General features: G+C 38.9%; 1 protein-coding gene across 1 annotated transcript in view; it reads right to left on the bottom strand.

Annotated features, from left to right (window-relative positions):
- Window positions 1-20,685, bottom strand: part of LOC110793225 (putative disease resistance RPP13-like protein 1) — a 36,378-nt gene extending 15,693 nt beyond the window's left edge. The window contains exons 1-6 of the mRNA XM_056832244.1: window positions 20,612-20,685; window positions 18,477-18,504; window positions 18,281-18,314; window positions 17,830-17,947; window positions 17,574-17,746; window positions 16,363-17,519 (exon numbers count right to left, since the gene is read on the bottom strand). Coding sequence (XP_056688222.1) covers window positions 16,363-17,519; window positions 17,574-17,746; window positions 17,830-17,947; window positions 18,281-18,314; window positions 18,477-18,504; window positions 20,612-20,685 — 1,584 coding nt within the window. The remainder of the gene's footprint in view (window positions 1-16,362; window positions 17,520-17,573; window positions 17,747-17,829; window positions 17,948-18,280; window positions 18,315-18,476; window positions 18,505-20,611) is intronic.
- Between the last annotated feature and the right edge of the window lie 1,240 nt (window positions 20,686-21,925).

The raw sequence follows: 21,925 nt of genomic DNA, 5'->3' as shown, positions 1-21,925 counted from the left end.
AAAACGAGAACCAGCCAGGGACACATTTTCAACGCCCATGGTTGGGCGCCAGAATTTCTCACGCCCTTCACTGGGCGCCGAAGTTACTGCCTGGCCCTTTGGTTGGGTGCCCGCGCAGAAAATACGTAGCAAAAAAAAACCGTTCGTAAAAATTGCTACGAGGGCGTAAGAAAAAAGCACTCGATTCTAAAAGCGACTAAAACAACAATAAATAACTCTTTGTGTCGTTGATAGGCCTCCTACGACGACAATGCTCGGCACCAAAACCGAACATGCTAATAACTATGAATGTCACAACGGGCAAGTGTTTCGAAAATCCAAAGAATGACCAAAAGAAAAACCAAAAAGTGTACCAACAAAAGAAAGGGCGAAAAACCAATAGAGAGAATCAAAGTCTAGACTAGGTAATACTTGAAACTTTGGGGCCTAAACTTTAGCTTATCTTATGCATAGGACTGGTCCTGCCACTTGGTGCCGATCGGGAAATCAAAGGTTAGTGCGTCTCGAAGATACATTGCCAACACCAGGTTTAGTGACTCCAAGCTCCGTCCGTCATCCCTCATTTCAAGGATCTCCGCTTCCCCAACCTCGATTCGCACCCTCAAACATGTCCATCGAAGAATTGCGAGACCAGATGGTCCAAATGACCCAACTTATGGGCCAATTGAAAATGGAAAATGAAGCCTTAGCGGCTGCCCAAGCCAAAAATGACCTCGATAACGAGAAGAGGATCGAAAAAATGGTCCTACAGCAAACCACGGGGAGCAAATACTTCTCCCTCGATCCTGAACCTTTTCCTGGCAAATTACCAAAAAAGTTTAGTTCATCTGACCTACCAAAGTTTAAAGCCACGGACAATCCCCGTGATCATCTATTGAGCTTTGTGAATGCCATGAACTTGAAAGGCGTGGACAAGTCCATGTATTTACCTGCCTTTCCCTTGTCCTTGGAACCTGTGCCGCTCAAATGGTACTACCACCAGGACCCTAAGCTCTTTCCCACTTGGGAAGACTTTGTCAATGTCTTCATCAAGCAATACTCGTCGAACATGGATTTTCAAGTCACCATGCGCGAGCTGGAAGTCTTCTTCCGAAAGAAAAATGAGGGTTTCACAACCTATTTTGCTAGATGGAGGGACCAGGCGGCCCAACTAATCAATAGGCCTCCCGAAACAGAATTGGTCCAAAAATTCATTGACAACCTGGACCCGGCTTACAGACAACACCTTAGGTACCTGGGTCTTGACACTTTCAAAAGAGTTTATGATGTGGGAAAAAAGATCGAGGATGACCTCGCCAAAACAATACAAAGTAAAACCACATACAAAAACAACACCTACAACAGGGGCAACACATCCCAAGCCCAAGAAGTCCATGTTGTAGAGGAGACTCCCGCCCGAAGAAGCCCTGGAAGATGGGTCCGAGACCGAAAGTTTGCCCCACTCGGGTCGACTTTGGTACAAGCCTTTGAAAGACTAACCAATCAAGGAAAGTTGAGACCTATAGGCCCCACCCGTGACCCTCCTGTCAAGAGCAAATATTGGGTCGAAGGTACTTACTGCAAATTCCATCAAGGAAATGGGCATGACACTAAAAACTGCTGGAACCTAAAAAATACAATCCAGGACATGATAGAGGATGAAGTGATACCTCTTCCTAACGTTGGCAAACCCAACAACAACAAGAGCCTACTCGGCTCTTGTCACATCTCTCTCGACCAACCAGAAAATGAGAACTTCGACCCTACGGTGTACATTACACCTCAAGGTGCACCACTCGTTGTGGTCCCTATGGATCGAATCGAGAGAGAAGTGTGCAGTGTGTGGGATGATGATGCTGAAGATATCTACCTATCTCAAGTGTCGGGCCAAGACCTCTTTACTGAAACTTGGCCCGGGTATGCTCTCATTGACACCACCCCTCAGGAGCCCGAAGTCGACAACCTCACCCGATCCGGAAGGATATACCAACCGGATATTCGCCCACCTACTATGGACGAAATCCCGGTCAGACAAACTCCTGAGAATGGACGGCACACCACCGTCGCAGAAGTTATTGAAAATCCTTTCTTGAAGCAACTAAAAATAACCAAGGCCGAGATTACCATCTGGGATCTCATGTGTACTTCAAAGGAACATTGCGAAAAGCTTATTCGCTCACTTGACCTCATCTCAGTGCATACGGATATCACACCTGACTCATTGGTTAACCACGTCACGAGAGATGCTGGAGAAAAGGCCATAGTTTTCACTGATAAAGACTTGCCCAAAGAGGGGGGTGCTCACAATAAAGCCCTCTATCTAGTAGTTGGATGCAAAGGACAAAACATCCCCCTAGCACTCGTAGATAACGGTTCGGCAGTTAACGTTTGCCCATTGCGAACCGCCCATTGCTTGGGGCTAGGAAACGATAACTTCCAAACCTCCACGCAAGGGGTACCAGCTTATGATAACTCTCGAAGGCCTGTGTTGGGAAAAATCAACCTTACCATACAAACCGAGCCTGTGGCACGCACCACGGAGTTTCAAATAATCGACATCAAGCCCACTTTCAACCTCCTCTTGGGGCGACCTTGGCTGCATGACTTAGGAGGTGTGGCTTCTACCTTGCACCAAATGGTTAAGCTTAACCATAACAGGGTAGTACTAGAAATCCGCGCCCCTCCTCTCAACGTCAGTTGTACTATGGTTGAACGGCCGAAACTGCAGACGACCTTTATAGGTTTCAAATGGAAGAAGCAATCCAGTTCATTGAAGACTATGATCCAGCATTCCTAGACCCCCACGCATCCCGAGTCATCCCTAGGATGCTGCTAGCTCAAGGTTATTTCCCAGGAACCCCATTGGGCATAAGGAAGAAGGAATGCACATTCCATCCTTTACCCAACAAATCTACTCCCTTTGGCTTAGGCTATGAACCAACGGAGGAAGATATTGTTGACCGCCTGTCTGGGCTAGGCCTTAACAAGGCCAAACAAACCACCCTCCTTCCCCCGTATCAAAGAACCCTTAACGGGATGTTCATTCGGGAAGGAGAAGAGCACCCATGTTGTGATTTCCCTGAACCCTTCGTTCAGGATGGCTTGCTAAAACCCGGATTTGAAATTTTCCATGATTGCCACACCTTGGATGAGGCACCCCACCTCACCAAGATCAAAACAGCTGAAATATTGGACAACCAGGCTCTATGGACATTGTTTAACGAATCGAGACCTATGGAGGACGAGACTGTGATGACTACCCTAGCTTTACAAGATGAAGGTTTCGATCCAACCCAGTTAATCTCTCCTGCATCAACACTAGAAGAGATCGAGAACGGATGGGTGAAGACATATTAGTGGGTCAACGCAAAAGGAATAGAATGCAAGATGAGTACCGGTGAAGGACCAAGGTTTTACGAGACTAAACCCAAGGCTTGAGCCGTATAGAGCACCTTAGTAAAAAGCGCCTAGTAGTTCTTTAGATTGGTAGAAAAAAATAAAGGCTTTAGATGATCCTAAGACCCCTTAGATTATAGGTCAATTTTATTTCAGTGTGTTTTCCTTACTTTCCAAATTAATAAAGGCGTAATAATTCTCCTAAAAACTTTTATTCTAACACTAAATGAGCACCAAACGTACTTGCAAAGAGGTGACCCACTCTACGCCCAGTAGCAAGGCCCACTCGGTCTTGAAATCGTGACATGGAAACCAATTCCCGAAATCCACAAAATAAACCGTACCATCCCCTTCAAGACATAAAGGTCAACCCATGTAATCATAAAAGTCAACCCATGCAACCCAAAGAAATCAAAGGAAATCAAAACCAAAACAATGCAAATGTTGCTCAAAAAACATAACCCCCCATTTATCCACGTCATTAGCAACATGCACCTCAACCCACCCAAAAAACTTACACAAAGATCTTCATATCTTCCGCACCCTAACTCCATTTTCAAAGTCGTTTCGAGTCACGAATAGAAAAAATTAATCCGGACAAAAATGCGTCTCACGCTAACAGTCAAAAAAGCCTCCGAAATAGCCTCAAATTTGATTTTAAATACGAGCAAAAAGCAAAGCACAAAACGAAGAAAAAAAAGAAAATAAATGCAAGAACATGTGAAGCAAAGCGTCAAAAACGACCGCCAGAAATCATTTTCAGCGCCCAGAGCTGGGCGCCGAAATCTTTGACGCCCCAGCCGGGGCGTTGAAACTCTCTGCCTGCCAAATTTTTTTTTCAGAAGTGCTTGTCATTTTATCCGCACATAACGGAAAAATAACGAAAAATTGGGGGGTACGGCACGCATCCAAATAGGCTTACCAAAAAAAATAGCCATACAAAAAAAAAAACATAATGATACGCGGCTTACGGCAAAAAAAAACGGCAGACGAAAATAATGATAATACTTCGCTCATTTGACCGATTAAGTAATATGCTTCCACCTCAGGGCATATCTATTAAAATCCGGCATCCTAGAATTTATCCTAGCTAGAACTACGCGCGACCTGATTCTGACAAGATACGTAGGCAATCCTTACCAAGGATTCGGTCCAATAAAAAAAACATATATACATTGTGCAAAAAGTGTTAGACAAAAAAATGAAAATAAAAATAAAATACGCCTTTATTAAAAAATGATAAGAGGAAAAACAAAAGTGCTAAGAATGAAAACAAACACAACTGGAATAAATAAAAGGGCACCTACACCCTAGCATGAACTACACTACTCTAGTTCTTCCGGATCACCAAATAAAGTCTTATAGAGGGCAATGTTCGCAGGATCCACCCCCACAGTCTTCTGCGCTGCCCCTATATCAATCTCCATAAGAACCGGCTCCTGGACACTAACTTCCAAAGATTCCAAGGCTTCAGAAACATTCTCGGTTATAGCCCGCTCAGCCTCAAGGGCACAGACAATAGTGGGGGAAGGATTATCAACACCAACTGGATTAGTCACTGTCTCTACTGGCGGTTGAGCCTTCCTATCCCATACATTGTTCCGGCGACGATCTCCGCGAGAGCCTGCATTTCTTTTAACAACAGCAGGCCCCTTCATGTTAGGCATCTTCTTAGGCCGAGAACTGGAACGGGGAGGAACTTCCTTTCGCTTTCGATCAGGACGAGCTTTCACAGTCTTAATACCATGGGTGCGAGGATTGGCAGAATCACGGCCCTCATATCTAACCCGAATACAAGGTATCTAAAGCTCAGCCGGCTCCCCATTTCGAGCCTCGGTCCTCACAGCTTTATCATCGGAACTCATCCACAGCTTGTAGTTTTCAGAAAGACCCACAAAGCCATTTGTAGCCACGGTCCAACGCGGGAGACCATCATGATTTTTAGCCCATGCTTGAACCCGTGCTTGTGAAAAGGCCGCTACTTTAGGTGGTACTGTATCAGAAAAGGGGATAGTCTGCCTTAAGCCGTATTGACGCATGACTCGGTAAGGAAAAATATAAATGGGCCGAGATAGCCCCAACAAAGTAACATAAACCGATACATCAGAACCCCCCGTCATTGTAGTCAAACCCCACCACGGTACCACCCACTTAATAGAACAGATACCATGAGTAAAAAAGGAGGCCCACTCGGCCTCGTCCTGGCCTCGGTGCAGATATTTTCGGTTACCCAAGGCTATAGGGCGATAATGTTTAGGATCGGCAGGAGTTTCCAAAAGCCTAAGTCGTTCCATGAGCCAAATCTGCAAAAAACGGGTACGATCAGATCAAAAAATAATAATAAATAAGAAAATGGTTCCTGGGGCGCAGTTTCAACGCCCAGGACCAGGCGCCGAAAATTCTAGCGCCCAGCCCCGGGCGCTGAAACTCAGTTCCAGGCAGGGCGGATAAAGAAATATGCAAAAAAAAAGGTATATGCGCGCAAGGAAAAGATCGATTACCTGCAACAATAGGGGGCTCCCCTTAAAATATTCAGATTTGGCATCCTTCTTCAGCTCATCCGCACTCAGCAAAGTCTCGGCAACAACCAACTGCATAATAGAATAGCAACTTTCCATCTGGCTAATCAAGGGGATCAACCTTATGTCACCAAACTCACCATTGTTATTCGACAGCAAATAATGATTCAACAAGCAAAATACAAGGGCTCGAATGTTCAATTTCTGTTTGGTCATATTTTTACTAGGCCTAAAGTGATGTTTTACAAGTTTTGCCAAATTAACCTCATCACCTACAACAATCTCAGCAAGCATGTTAGCATCTAGTCCTAGGAAAGCCCCTATGGTTGTTTTACCCTCTTCAATGGTGCCAGGGGGGGAGGAGTAGCATTAGTAGGATAACCAAGGATCGCAGCAAATTCATCTGGCAAAGGACATATTTTGTTGCCCCGAAAGACAAAAACATGATGATCGGAATCCCAAAAGCTTAGGGCTGCATGTAGAAAGTTATAATCAATATTAATTTGTTGTAAGCCTAAAAGTGTCTCTAAGTGGTATTCTTTCAACAAAGCCTTTTCCGTAGGAAGAAGGGCTCGTAGCCAATGCCTAACAGCTCGTTGGAGTGAGAAAGGAGGAATCGACATGACAAAAGTAAGGAGTAATTAAAACGCAGCAACTACGAGAGAGAAGGAAATTGAGAGTGATGGAAAATAGGGACGTACCTAGCCCCTATATATAGCTGAAAGCATTAAGTGACATCCTGATCCCATTCGGAAACGCGTTAAGAAATCCGAAAACCAAAAATCGCCAGGGAATAACTTTCAGCGTCCACGGCTGGGCGCCGAAATATTTGGCGCCTAGCCTTGGGCGCCCAAAATGCAGCCCAAGGCCCAGATTTCACATAACGCGGAACAGGAAAGGACTTAAAACCGTGTTGCTAGACATGAGGCCCTATTGCAATTAAGATCAAGCCCAAAAAGCACCTTTAGCTCCCAAATAAGCAAAAATGAATGTCAAAACTTGGTCGAAACTTAGACTTGTCTCAAGGAATAATTGTGTACACTTTTCAAAGCAAATATGAGCAGAATAAATATCAAGGTCATTCTTCGAAACGCCAAAAAATATTGTTAATTCGTTGGTTTCTCAAAGTAAAAAAATGTTTGTCTGTCAAAAGATTATTCCGGGCCAAGCTAAACCGGATGTTATTAAACTCTGTCACCCGAAAACTGAAGTCGCACTCCATGACTTCGCCAAAATAGCACACCACTATGAAAGGTCGCTCGCACATACGAGCACGACCCCAAACATGATTAAAAGACGTTATGAAATACGCGAAAAATGACCGATGAGCCCAAGTGCTTGGGGGCTCGCGAAAAAATATACTCCAACAAAGAGTGTGGAATCAAAATCATATTCCCGGACTACGCTATACGCAGTCCCATGTTTGGATGATCTCAAAAGAACAGGTTCGACCTCCGAAAAGGGTCGTCATTGATACCTGTACATGGTCCTCTGATCAAAGACCAAGTGGTGGCAAAAATCGAGCCGTAAAGACTAGCTCAAAACCACGGAAAAGGACGGTCACAAGACAAAGGTCCGTCTAAGCCCGTTTTCAACCCACATTCAGGTTACAACTAAGTCTGAGCATCCCTCGAAAGAATTCGCTCCTACACAGAATGAATAAAAGAAATTCTCAAAAAGAAATCACGGTCTCAGTTGGCAGGATCGCGTCACGAACCACGCGAGTTCCAAATCGAGAAAAACGAATTCAGGGACGTCCACCCACAGCGGACAGGGCTCGCCCACCGTCAGCGGGCGGGGTCTGCGTCACTAGCCGAGCAGGTCCTCAGTTTTCGAAAAATAAGATCTTCAAAAAAACAAAATGAAACAGGCTCGCCATCTTCAGCCGGCGGGGTCTACGGCGCAAACCACGTAGGTCCTTATTTTCAAAAAAAACACAAAACAAATTTCAAAATAGATTCGTCCACTTCTATCGGACGGGGTGTCCACCCTTAGCGGACAGGTTCGCCATCTTCAGCCGGCGGGGTCTACGTCACAAACCGCGTAGGTCCTTATTTTCAAAATTCAAAAACAGATTTGTCCACTTCTATCGGACGGGGTGTCCACCCTTAGCGGACAGGCTCGCCATCTTTAGCCGGTGGGGTCTGCGTCACTAACCGCGCGGGTCCTTAGTCGCTGCAGCGATAACTTTTTCTGGTTTTCCGTTTTTCCAAAAAAGAACGATGTGAGTAGCTTTCCCTTTTTCCAAAATTTAAAAGATTGGTTTTCCGTTTTTCCAAAAAAGAACGATGTGCTGGATTTTCCTTCGTTTAACGTCCCATAAAAACAAGGGGGTTTTCTCGTTTAGCTAACCCTGAAAATGAGAATCTTTAAAAACATTTTTACCTCGTGATTGGGCTTGGCCAGGCCCAATTACACTTTATAGCTTTGATTTCGAAAACATCTGTAGCTACTCCCAATGATAAAGTGAGGGAGTTCCTACGCCTCTTTAGATACTTCCAGTGACAAAGTGAGGGAGTTTCTATACTATCCGTTGACAAAATCCCAATGACACGTGAGGGATATGTCGACACTTCAAGTGATGACCCTTAAGTCAAATGTTATCACTCGGGGGCTCGTGAGACCCTCGCAAAAACAGGTAACCATGGCTTGTGTGACGCACTCCGTCTAATACTTTGACCATCGTCCTACTCCAAGACTCAGTCAAAGTGGGGGCTAACTGTAGACACCTACTTTTGTCCCCATTCTCGAAAGGGAAGGTTCGATGATGAGAACATAAATCTCCACTTGGCAACGCATATCCTATAAAATAACGAATCTCAATCACCCTTTTTATTTCACCCAAAACCTGCTATTTATAGAAACCTGCTATTTATGGAAACCTACTAAAAGTAGTAACTGCCGTAATGGGTAGTTGTTAAAAGTGGCAAGTCATAAAAGATAAGAACCTGTCAGAATTAGCTAGGTGTTGCACTCCAACATAAATCCTAAATGAGATAGAAATTGCGAGAGAATCCTATTCCTAATATGATTCGAAAATAAGAGTTACGTATTAATTAAAATCCTAACGAGCCTAGAGTTCGTAACGGGCCCAGATGCATCCCGTCATAAAGTTAATACGCACTAAAAGACTCGATTAAGTCTCAAACACTCCGGATTCTAGGCATCCGAATCTGACTATGAAAACAGCCCAGGCCCTATTTTTAACGCCTGGCTCTGGGCGCTGAAATTACCTGGGTACGTTTTCTTTCCTAATTCTTCGTGGATTAGAGCTCTACAATTCTATCTTTCCACGAACTCTTTTTTATAAATATAGCCCCAAGTTCGACGTGAAATAAACACACAATTATTATTCTAAGTATTGACTCCAATCCCTAAGCCTAAGCCTCACGGTGCGAAATTGATCACGCGTTCTGTCGCAATCGATCCATAAATCGAACAGAACGTATCCTGTCCCGAAACTTGAGATTCGTTAAATAAAAGGAGAAATAGCAAAGCCAAAGTGGTTAGTTTTCTGAGAACCGTGACGCACCTCTCAAGGGTGCGTCGTAATGTGTCCCTTCGTATGATTTAATTGCTTTCCTCGCCCTTTTATAAATTGTTAAACTATTAAATCTGATTGTTCTATCACGCCTAATAAAGATAATATTTTGGGAAATTGAACTATCATGCTAGGTCCCTTAAAACAATCTAAATCAGATAATCGCGATCGATCTAGTATTATGTGTTGCATATTGTTAAAATCAACTCAGATTAGTTTAATAGTTAATGCGCATGTCCCTTCAATTATTTATGCTGAGCTAGTAAGGATATCCTGCCTCTGGAGTTATCGAAGAGCGAGTACTCCTCTCGGTAGTTACAGTCCCCCGAACCCTCAATCTTTATCCTGCGGGTTTACGTTGAGCGATCCCCACACCAGGGATCACAAGGGAACCTATGGCCGTCGTGGTCAAACATAACTGCACTCCCTTTATGTCACGATAACCGGGTTTTGTCAGTTTTTCTCATTGTCGTTAAAAACTGAATGGCGACTCCGATATTACTAGTCAATTGGGTGTAAACTCACAGGAAATCCAATTACACTTGATTTGACAAAAAGAAACGTCACACCCACGAGGGACGAGGTCACGCATTAGCCTCGTGCTTTTTCGACCCCCTCACACGTACTAAAGATGTGAAAATTGTCAAAGTGTTGTGGTCTAATCAAGAATCTGAGGAAGCTACTTGGGAAGCGGAGGACGAAATGAGAAAGAAATATCCCGAGCTTTTTCCCGAGGTTAGTTGAGTTACGGGGTCGTAACTCGTGTCTTTTAAAGGGGGTAGAGTGCGGTAGAATTTCGCGCTTTTTACCTTGTTTTCCCCTATTTTATGCTCAATTTAGTGCTTTCTATTGAAATTGCACTTATTATTGTCCTGTTTAATCATGTAAAGAGTACATCAGCTTAAAATTTTTGTAAATGAACGCATTGAAAGTCTCAGAAAGTCTCAAGTTTTGAGTTGAATTTTGATTTCCGAACCCAAGTTTCGGGACGAAACTTCTTTTAAGGAGGGTAGACTGTAATACCTCGTATTTTTTTAATATTTATGAGTATATTTTATTATATTTATAAAGCATTTTACGATTTATTATCATTTAAATAATATTCAAATGTATTTTATTCAATGTATTTTAATTAATTAGAATATTTATTATTTTAATTAATTACGAAACGAATTTAATTCTTGAGTCGGGAAATTAAATGAGTTGCAAACGATTTTTAAAGGCTTCGGATTTTAAATGAAAAGTCCAATTCGTTTTATTAAACGAGCCCAATCAAAAGAATTTAATTCAAGTCCTAAGCTAGCCCAATCATTTAATCCCCTAAGCCCAATTCTAATTTCCTAAGCCTAGCTCATTAACAATAAGGAGCCTATAAATAGGACTCCTCATCATTAAATGACCCCCTATTTTGTCATAAACCCTTTTCTCTCTTTCTTGCCCAACACTCCTCTTTCTCTCCCCCTTTGTTCGACCGGCTCACTCGGCCCTCAAGCACGAGCCTCGTGCTGTTGCGTCGCTGCTGCTCTCCCTTGTGCCCTCGTGTGCTGCCGCGCCCAGCGCCCAGCACTCCCTCTCTCGCCCCTCGCGCGCCAGCGCCCGCACTCCCTCTCGTCGCTCGCCCGCAGCCCGCAGCGTGCCCTCGTGCCTGCGCTGCTGTTGTGCCTTGTTGTTGCTCGTGTGCTCAGCGCACACACCCGCTCTCTTGCCCCTACTCTCGCGCGCGCGCCCTTGCGTGTCGTGCGCCCTATCCCGCGCGCAAGCGCTGCTGCGTCCCTTCGCCCCTAGGCACACACGCGCGCGTGTGTGTGTGTTGTTCGTGTTCGTAATTCAATTTCTTTTCGCCCAATCACTCTAATTCGTGGTTGTTCCGTGCTATAGGCCGGATTGGTATAATTCTCTTCTTCCTTGCCTATTTTATTTAAATTCCGTATTTTAAATTATAATATTAATATTGTTTTGAGTAATTAAAATGCTGGGAACCGGTTATGAATACCGTGGTTTGAGGATTTGCGTGTTGTGATTCATTAGGGTTATTTTAATTATTAAAGGATGGATTTTCAGATTTGTTTATTGAATAAAGCATTGATTTTTATGATAATAAACTAGTTTTATTGGGATTTTCAAGTTAGGGTTTAACCTAGACCTAATGAGTCAATTGATTAGCATAATTAGGTGATGATTTTAATTACGATAATCAATTATATTTTCAGATTTGAATAAAGGCTTAAAGTGTTGATTTTTATTGATTTTAAAGACGGAAAAAGTATGTTTTTGTACTAGGGATTGAGTTTGTAAATCGAGACGATTATATTATTGAAAAACGATTGAATTCTAAAGTTTAAAGGAGGTTTTGAATTTTATAAAGTTGCTGGAAATTTAATGAAGATGGAAATAATTTAAGTTTCATTATTTTGGTGATAGGAGGTGATTTCTAGTTGAGTGCTCGTTATTGCAAAGTGGCCCCTACGCTTAGGTATTCAAGGTCGTACAAGTCTAGGGCGACCACACCTTTTGTCAATGACATTACATGATTGTTTATGATGTGAATTATATTATGTGGAATCATGTTTATTTTGGTGAACGAGCATGTGATTTGTGATGTTGGATTTATTGGATTAATTGTTGAACAAGCATGTTGAAATTATTATGAGTATGGATTTCATTGTCAATCATGTTGTTCAATATTTATGCATGTATGGTTTGTTTCACATGCAAGGGATGGATTATTTATTTGTATGCTATTGTACGTGATGTCTAGCATACTTTGAACCAATCATTCGTACCTCGTTGTACTACTTATTTTACCACATGTGAAGGGTTAGCTCACGTAAGCCACAGCACATGTAGGGTTCAGTTAGGAATATTATGTATGAAATGAATTAGGATTTGTAGTGCAAGGGCACAACCCTCATGTTAATGTGCATGATGTGGAGTCTCACTTTGGTGAGGAGGAACATGGTAGTAATTTCACAAGTGTCTTGCCTTGTTGATCACAAGTCCTAAAGAATTTAAAATAAGATTGTTTTGGTTGTCGTTTATTAATTGAATGAAAGTACGTTGTTGAGTCTTGAGTTCACCTGTAATAAATTATTAATAAACGTAAAGTGCAACCGGAACAAGCTTCAAAACTCTTGGAACGTATATACCTTGAGAATGAACAATGGGGGGAGTCTTGCCGGAAAGCTCGTACTCCTACTAATGATACAAGACGTTGTTTCATTTATAATATGCGCAGGAATTCCGTCGGTATGGCCCAACACTCGGTATGGCCCGAATTTATTATTTATTATTTGGTGTATGGTTGGCTCCCATCACCTTTTTCCTTTATGGAATATTCTTTTGGGCCGTTCGAAGCTTATTCTAATTAAATTGTGAGTCAGGAGTCGAGTCAAGAGTCGAGTCTTGTATTCATGGTTGATTGCTTATTATTATATGGCTTTTGCATATTGATTAATACTTAGTGAGTGATGCATGTTTTAGTTTCAGTTCACTCTATTCTTGTAAGTACTCAGCCTTTGCTGACTACGTGCTTTGTATGTTTTGGTCATGGCCTTTGCCTTAATGACCCTATGATGATCTATCAATTGCACTTGCATTGATGGGGAGTAGAATAATATAGCAGGTTGGTAGATCGGAATCATGTGGCTTGGGATGATCGAGAGAGTTGCATGTTTTCGTATTTTGAACTATTTAACTTTACTTTAACTATCGAGAAATTTGCATGTTTAATGTTGTTGGATGAACATGTTGAACATATATTTTGTTATGAGAATCATAACATGTTAGTATGGATGATTGATGCAAACATGTTGGTTGGGAACACTAGATTTATATATATATATATATATATATATATATATATATGTATATATATATATATATATATATGTATATATATATATATATATGTATATATATATATATATATATATATATATATATTTATATATATATATAAATAAATATTTAGATCTATCGATCGTTTTTCCCTTTTATCTTTTCACTACTTTATGAGGGTCGAGGACCTTGTTTAGTAAGTTGAAACCATATACCCATATAGAGGAGTTGATCAGTATTAAAGGAAATGTTGAATTAATTGGAATAAGTCTTGATTGATACCTTTGTGATCACTTACTTAATTCCAAGATAAAAACAATTGTGATTAATTGTTGATTGTATGACTTATGTGATTGTTGAGTCATAACAAAGTATTAATCTGTAAATCATGTAAAGTGAAACTGAGTAGCAATAGCTTTAGACTGTGCACGTCTGAAGTGACGGACAATCAGGAGTTGGGGTCATAGGTCGCCTATGGCTTTTCCCGGGGCCGGATTGATCACTGGTTCTATTTCAGTCAAAAGTTCCTCGATATCGCAGGTCATTGGGGTTACGGAGTCGCGCCCGTATCTCGTCTTCCTTATTGAAGGCTTCTAGTAGCTACTCGGTCCATTGACTATTTCAATTAAAATAATGTTATTGTTACAAAAGTCTAGTCCAGTCTAGCCTAGTCTAGTCAAGTGTGGTCTTCAAATTAATATGTATTGTTTGCCCTTACTTATGTTTTATTAGCATCATGTTAGGATTGTTCGTTTAATAGAATCATGTTAGGGTTATTATTGTTTTAGTATGCAGTACTCAGCTTTCCTGATTACGTGCTTTGTTTGTGTGTGTGATTATGGTTATGCCTTATTGATCATGTGATGACCCATTTTGGTGAGCAGTCTCTAAGGATCAATAAGCGTTACCCATCTACAGGTTTGAAGATGATGCATCATTGGGATCGGGATTAGAGAGCTTGTATTTATTTTGTTTTGCTAAGTGACTTGGGTTTGTTGATTTGGATTTAAACTTGTCGTACTATTTACAATTCCTTATTTTCGTTGATTGGTTTTTGGGATTAAATATGTAATCGATTATTTATAAACCTAAAGTTAGTTTTATGTTTTCCGCTGCAAAATTCTGAATAAGCCGTTACGTTTTCACACGGGCGATAATGCCTTGATAATTCTCTACGTTTTATGTAAAAAGGTTATTCTAGAAAAGAGGGAATTGTCGGGGTGTTACATTGCATGTTCCAGAAATGCGTAGGAACTTGATTTCTGGTAGCTTGCTAATGAAGGCTGGATTGAAGATTTTATTTGATTCTGATAGACTTGTTATTACTCACAATGGGGAATTTGTGGGAAAGGGTTTCTTTAATGGGGGTTTATTTACACTTGATATCAAACTTGAAATTATGAATAAGAATGCTAATACTTCTTCTATTTATATTCCTGAGTCTATTGATTTATGGCATGCAAGGTTGGGTCATCTCAACATTGCTTCAATTAAAAAGCTTAAACAACTTAACTTGATTCCCAGTTTTTCTAAAACTTATTTTGCAAATGAAGTATGTGTTGAGGCCAAGTTTGCAAAGAAGACATTTAAATCAATAGACCGACAAACTGAAGTACTAGAGCTTGTTCATAGTGACTTGAGGGATACATATCGTGACTACGATCTTGACTCTCCTCAGCTTTGTGATTAGACTTTGTAGTTTCAACGAAACTAATTATGGTGATTATTACTTACCTTGGTTTGTGCTTTATGATGCACTTAATTATTTTATTTTTGTTCTTGTTTGAGACTTGCTATGCACCTAACAAACAAAAATGGTTTAGCACACAATCAGCCTCGATCTCAAGGCTTGTTTGTCTATGATGCACTTAATTATTAGACATTGTAGTTTCAACCAAACTAATTAGGGTGATTCTCTTACCTTTGTTTGTTGAAGCTTTAGGAAGTTCATAAGTTATAGACAGATCGTACCTTAGTTTTGATTTGCTGCTGATATTCTTTCGAATTCTGAAATCCAAGTCAAAAGTTTAGGTCTTCAAATAGAGTGTTGTGTGGATTAATTTCGTAACAATCCTTTGTAATTTTCAGATATGGTGTTATTATATATGCATATCTAATTTTAAGATATTGTTGATTATACCTAATCTCCACGGGGGTGTGTACTTTTCGGATGTTGTCCATTCGGACTTTCGTTTGTAGTCCACCTATCCCAAACCAAATATCTTGCCTCCTGGGTCAATTCTTTGTATGCGTCACTCCCCACCATACCATATAGGACTTTTGTGGTAAAGTTTGCTCATGAAATTGCCTACTTCGACCGAGGCCTGCAAGGAATTGACGATAGGTTTGGTGCCATGAGCGCTCAACCTATATACTTTGCATAAACTATGTTAGTGAATTCATGCTTCTTGTTAGTTTTTTTTCCATTCTTACATTTCATTGAATACCATAGTTTATGTATCATAGTTGTACACTTTGTTGAAGGAGCTAGTTTGGTATAAGATTCAATGTGAGTGTTGGATGGTTAACGAATCTAATATGGATTACAATGACTAGAAAAGTAATCAGTTGAGGTGATGACAAAATAAATTATAATTACTATACATAAACACTCAATTACATAATTTGGAGAAGAACAAATACTCTGAAAAATAGTAGCCTGAAAAATAATTACTTTTTAATGTTGATGATATCTTCTTGGTGGATCCGTAGAGTTTGAACATGTTTGATGTTCCTCATGTGTTTGGTTTTTCGGTTTTTGAACTCTTTCGTAACCAAAGGGCAATCATCTACTCCCTCCGTCCCATATTAGTTGTTACACTTACCTTTGCATAAAGTTTTAGGTGATAAGTGGTTTTTTAGTTATCAATTGTTATTTTATTGAAAAAGTAGATGTAATAGGAGTTAGTGGGGTATTTTTTTCATTGAATGAGAGAGGGTGTGGGGACAAAAAAAATTAGTGGGAAGAGAGAGACAATATAATAATTGTGGGGTCATTCCTAATTTAGAAGTGTAACAACTAATCTGGGACGGACGAAAAAGGAAAGTGTAACAACTAATCCGGGACGGAGGGAGTACTATCAAAGTCACCAGAGAAGTCGACAATTGTTTATCAAGCAATGAAGTGAGAGATTTACAATGTAGTATTTCCAAATGCTGGAGGGTATGGAGTTGCAGAAGGGATGACGGAACTGAAGTCAGCTTTGGGCATTGCTCTATAACGAGCTTGCAAAGACGCTTATAATCGCTTTCGTGTCCAACTTTCCATCTTTCCAATTGAGAGAACCCAATGAGTTCAAGTGTCTCTAGCTTGCAAAATGATTCATCTTTAGACCCTCCAAATTTAGTTCCAATCTCTTTCACGACATTCATTTCCATAAAACTTAAGAAGTTGAGAGACGGTAGATGTCCCAAACAAGGAAGTAGTTCAGCATTATACCATTTGAAGAGGGTAATGCTAGGGAGCATGTGAAACGAAGGATTGCCTATCCAATTCATAATGTTTCTTCCACCATAACATGCTATGCATAGCTGCTCCAAGTTGGAGTTTAGGCGAAGAAAATGAAGAATCTCATTATGATGGCTACTACTCATATCCCATTTTCCTTGTGTGTCACTCCACCTAAACTCTAACTCTTTTATGAACTTCTTCTTCCTCAGAGAGGCCTCCCCTGCCTCACTAGGATTTGCAACATTTTCCAATTTTGATATGCAAAAACTTCCCTTAAGGTTATCCATATTCTTCAACTCTATGATTCTACGACCCTCATCATTATGAACCAGAAATGTAGATAAGCTCTCAAGCCTTGTAAGTGCTCCCAACCCTCTTGGCATTATTGTTAATTGGCCGAGGACATCAAGTTCAAGATGTTCAAGGGAGGTTAGCTTCCTCATTTCTCCAGGTAACCTCAACATGCGTTCACAATTATTGAGATTTAAGGTTTCCAACTTAGAAAGGCATTTTAAGTTATCAGGTATTACCTCAATTGGTGTAAATGAAAGATCAAGATACCTTAGCTCCACCAAATTACCTATTTCACCTGGCAACTTTTTGATGAGAGTTCCACCTAAATGAAGTACCTCTAGCTTGAGAGCAAAAAACACATATCGTGGTACTTTATTGATACTGGAAGCATTCTTACAAAGAAAAAATGCTTTCAAGTTGTAGATTTTCTTCCTCAAGGCCTTACTACTTCTCTCATCAATATCATCACCCACCCAGGACACATGCAGGTCTTCTTCAAAAGCTTTATGATAAAGTATGTTCTTTTAACTTGATGACGGCTTATCAAGCATCATACTCTGATTAATATCATCCTTTGACCGAGATGAGGGCCGCTTGCCAAGTCTCACACTAGAAAGATCATCCTTTGACGAATCAAGTGAAGGCTCAATGACCTTCAAAATAGCAACATCCTCTTTAATCATGCCTACATTTTCTTTGTACTTGTCCTTTTTACTTGTGAAGCTAGTTCTGATGCGCAAAACATAGCCAGTAGATAAAAGAATCTAAAATAGAGGTGGCCAGTGTGATTCTTCTTCGCACCCTTTAGAAACCCTCTTGCTATCCACAATTGTATTAGAGTTTCTTCTCTGAATTCATAATCATGAGAGAATATTATGCAGAAGAGCCTCATATCCTCCTCAACTTCCAAATGATACTTGATCTCGTCATCTGTCAAAGATGTTTGTTTTAGTTTGTTACCGAATACATCTCGGATAACATTTTTTCTTTCGATCTATTTCTTTGCTTGTATCATCTCTTTGTCCTATGGTGGAGAATGATTCTCGATCTCCTTCTTTCACTTCTGATGAAAATTTCCTTACTATCAGCCCCTTATCTGTTTTCTGGCATGTATTATTTGTCTTTCCAACTGGCGAGAATAATTCTTCTTCGTTCACTTCTGCTGACAACTTGCTTGATATGTGTTATTGTTCTGTTTTGTAATAGAAATCATCTTTTTTTACTCCTATAGGCTAGGACGATTCTTCATTATCTTTTTCTGACATTTCGGGGTTAAAATTCTTCCAGGAATTCCCATCTGCATCCAGTTACAATAAGAACTCAATTAGTTTACTATAGAACAAATCTGTTCAAGTAAGGTCGTTAGTGACATCAATGTTTTTGTTAAACTAAACCATTACAGTAATGATTAAAAATAATTACAAACAATTAACGACGTGTATAAAATAGTTTAAATTACCTCCTCGACATATGTCTCCTTTAGAAATCTGCAAGTTCAAAGAGCATGATTAACTCGGTTATTGCAATTTTATATCCCGTATGAACAATGAAATGATAATATTACGAAGTACTACCTCCGTTTCATAAAGATATTTACGGTTATTATTTACACAAACATTAAGACAAAAGTAGAAAAGTTAGTTGAATATAATAAAATATGGATAAAGTAAGATAAATGCGTAAAAAAGTGGGTAAGTGTAAGAAAAAATTGAGTAAAGTAAGAGAAAGCTAGTGAGTTGGAAATTGTAAATATCGTGGAGCAAGTAGGGTAATATAATAAATTTTCTTGTCAAAAAATAGAATAAAGCAAAGTGTAAAAAATATTATGAAACAAACTAAAACGGAAAGTGTAAAAATCATCTTAAAACAGAGGTTTTAATTTATACTCTTGGGTGCACAGTGCTCACCGTACACCCTGTTTTTAAATGAAAGAACATAAAGGATACTTACAAAGAACATAGATAAAATATTACAAATTATCCCATAAATTTAGCATATTTTGAAAAAAATCATCAACAAATCTTCAAACTTATCATCAACTTCATGAATAAAAAACAAAGAATAACAAGTAGAATAACGTTCTAGACTAAAGTAGAAGAAAAAGCCTATAGTTCAAACTCAAAAAACATATGCACCCATAGAACATAAACACTCATAGAACATGTATTTGAAACCCAAAGAACATACTACGTATAGCTCAATCTCAAAGAACTTATAACTCAAACTTAAAGAACACATACTAACAAAACCTACATTATAATCTAATAAATGTCATCTTCAAGTTCATATAAAACACAATTAGAAAAGTGAATAACAAAACACATGATTTTTTTTTTTAAAGAAATATGTTTTCTTTCAACAACAAATTTGAGAATTTCTTCATCATCAATTACAATCACTATGATAAATCCATAAGAATTACTTCGTATGATATTCCATAAAGATTATCTCTCGAAATTTGCAAACAATTAATTAAGCAAAGGGTCTTGTGCGCACAAGGTGTACAATAAATTTATTGTACACCAAGATAACTTTAACCCCTTTTTTTTGTAACTTTAACCTAGTTTTGATTAACTTTTATGTTAGGAAAAAAATTGATAGATAAATATTTTAAAGGGTTAAATGATTGATTTTATACATTATTAGTTATTTTGAAGAAATAAGTTTTACTAAAATGAAAAATTTTATCACTAAAAAGTAGATAACTTTTACATATATGTGCTTAACTTTTAAGCATTTTGAGTTAACTTTTACTTCGGTGTACAATATTTATTGTACACCCATTGTAAAAAAGAATTTGTGTAGCACAAATTCTTATTTACACAAGGTGTACGATAAATATTGTACACAGAAATTAAAGTTAACGCAAAATGCTTAAAAGTCGCCCTTATATACGTAAAAGTTATCTTATTTTTACTGATAATTTTTTTATTTTAATAAAATAATATTTCTTCAAAATCACTAATAATGTATAAAATTTATCATTTAGCCCTTTAAAACGTTTATCTATCAACTTTTTTTTAATAATATAAAAGTTAGAGAAAATTGGGTAAAAGTTATGTTGGTGCACAATAAATTTATTGTACACCTTGTGCATGCAAGACTTTTTGTTAATTAAGATGAAGTTTAGTTGTTTAGGAAAGAAGAATAACTTGGTATCTTATTTTTTCAAACAGAATCCCATTATTTTAGTGAGTAATATTCTATTTTTTAACCGAATCCCGTAATTTTGGTGAATAATATTCTAACTTTTTGTTTATTTTGATTTTAACAAACTCAAAACTACTTGGTTTTATATGGGTGCACAATACTCATTGTGTAGCCGTGTCATTCAATTTGCGCTGAACGAGTGAAAGGTCATTCAGACCTATTTCGCAAACACTTCCCCCTGCTCCCCACACCCTGCCAGGCTGCCCAGGCGCCCAGCCCTCTGAGTCACCGGCACTACGGCTCACCTCACCGTCCGCCCAGCCGTCCAGTCGACCACTACGACGTGTCGACGTAGTCTTTAATTGCTCACCTAGTCACCTCAACGCGCGCCCAGCCGGCAGCCGCCCACCTCATCGCGCTCCCAGCCTCCCAGCCGCCCACTACGAGGTAGTCTCACCATTCACCATTCGCCATTCGCCATTCTTCAAGGACGCAAGGTTGGTCTTTAATTGCTTCATGTTTTTATTGCAATTTATGAATTATGATTGATTTCTTATGTTAATTAGTCAAAATTGGTGATTGGAATTGAGAGATTAATATTATTACGATTTATGAGATTAATTCTTAAGTTTTCCATTAATAATCATGCTCGTTAATTAAAGCTATGACATTGTTTTATTTTGTGGAATTTAGATTCTGGTTCTGAAACTAGTGTGCTCTTTTTATCTATTTGAAACAATCTGGAAAAAAAAAATCAACAATTACAGATTTACAGATCGAAGAAATACTTTAAAAATTAAAAGTTCGTTCAGTTTGAAGTCTCAAAAACATTTGTTCGTTTTATATAATGATTGAAAGTGATTAATTTGGTTCCTGTGAAAATGAAATAAAATAAATTGATTAACAGAGAGTTATCCCCATTATTTAGTCCACTGACTTTTGAATTTAATTCATGAGTTTGTTTTGATTTTTCAACATTTAATCACGAGTTTGTTTTGATTTTTCAATTTCTTGTTGTTGTTATTGGTTAACAGAGGATTATTAGTAATTAGTTCATTAGTAATAATTTTGTAGGTATTTGATTATAATATGTCCTTTTTAGATGAATTTTATTTTTACGTATACGCAACTGAATAGAATGAGGGGAATCTATTACCCAGCGTCCCCTTAGGTTAACAATTACTCGGGTAACATTTCACCCAAACCCATCAGTCATTTATCATTTTCCGACTCATCTCCTCCAATTGTTGTTATTTCAAAACCCAGAAATTTTCTTCCCTTCTCTCCCTTCCATGAATCCATGGCCATGGAGTTCGATTATCCATGTACTTCAATTGGTCACTAATTTGATTCCAGGTTTCTACTTCTTTCAATTTTTGATTTTGATTACTTGTATTACCAATTTTAACAGCTCTATTTTTTTTTATTCAGCAATTGGTTTATATTCCACAAAATCTAGATCTATCTCATCAATCTTCTTTTGATTACCCATGAACTGAAAATATAATACTGCTAAATTTACTTGCATGTTCAATTTGATGAGAAGAAGTGTTGAATGATTTTTTTTTACTTTTTTGTTTGATGTAAAGCTCAAATGGAGATCAAATGTTAATGTCCACTAATTGGAATAATTACTAATAAGCACGAGGTGGATAAATAATTTAATATCAAATACAATTGTAGAAGCAAAAATTACTCAAGTAATTATCACCCTTGAGATGTCAAACCTAGCTCAATCGAAAAGTTACCCCCTAAATT

The sequence above is a fragment of the Spinacia oleracea genome, chromosome 1 (assembly GCF_020520425.1).
Source record: "Spinacia oleracea cultivar Varoflay chromosome 1, BTI_SOV_V1, whole genome shotgun sequence".
Classification (NCBI taxonomy): Eukaryota; Viridiplantae; Streptophyta; class Magnoliopsida; order Caryophyllales; family Amaranthaceae; genus Spinacia; species Spinacia oleracea.
The sequence above is the reverse complement of the archived record's forward strand: the minus strand, read 5'-3'. Positions and strand labels throughout refer to the sequence as shown.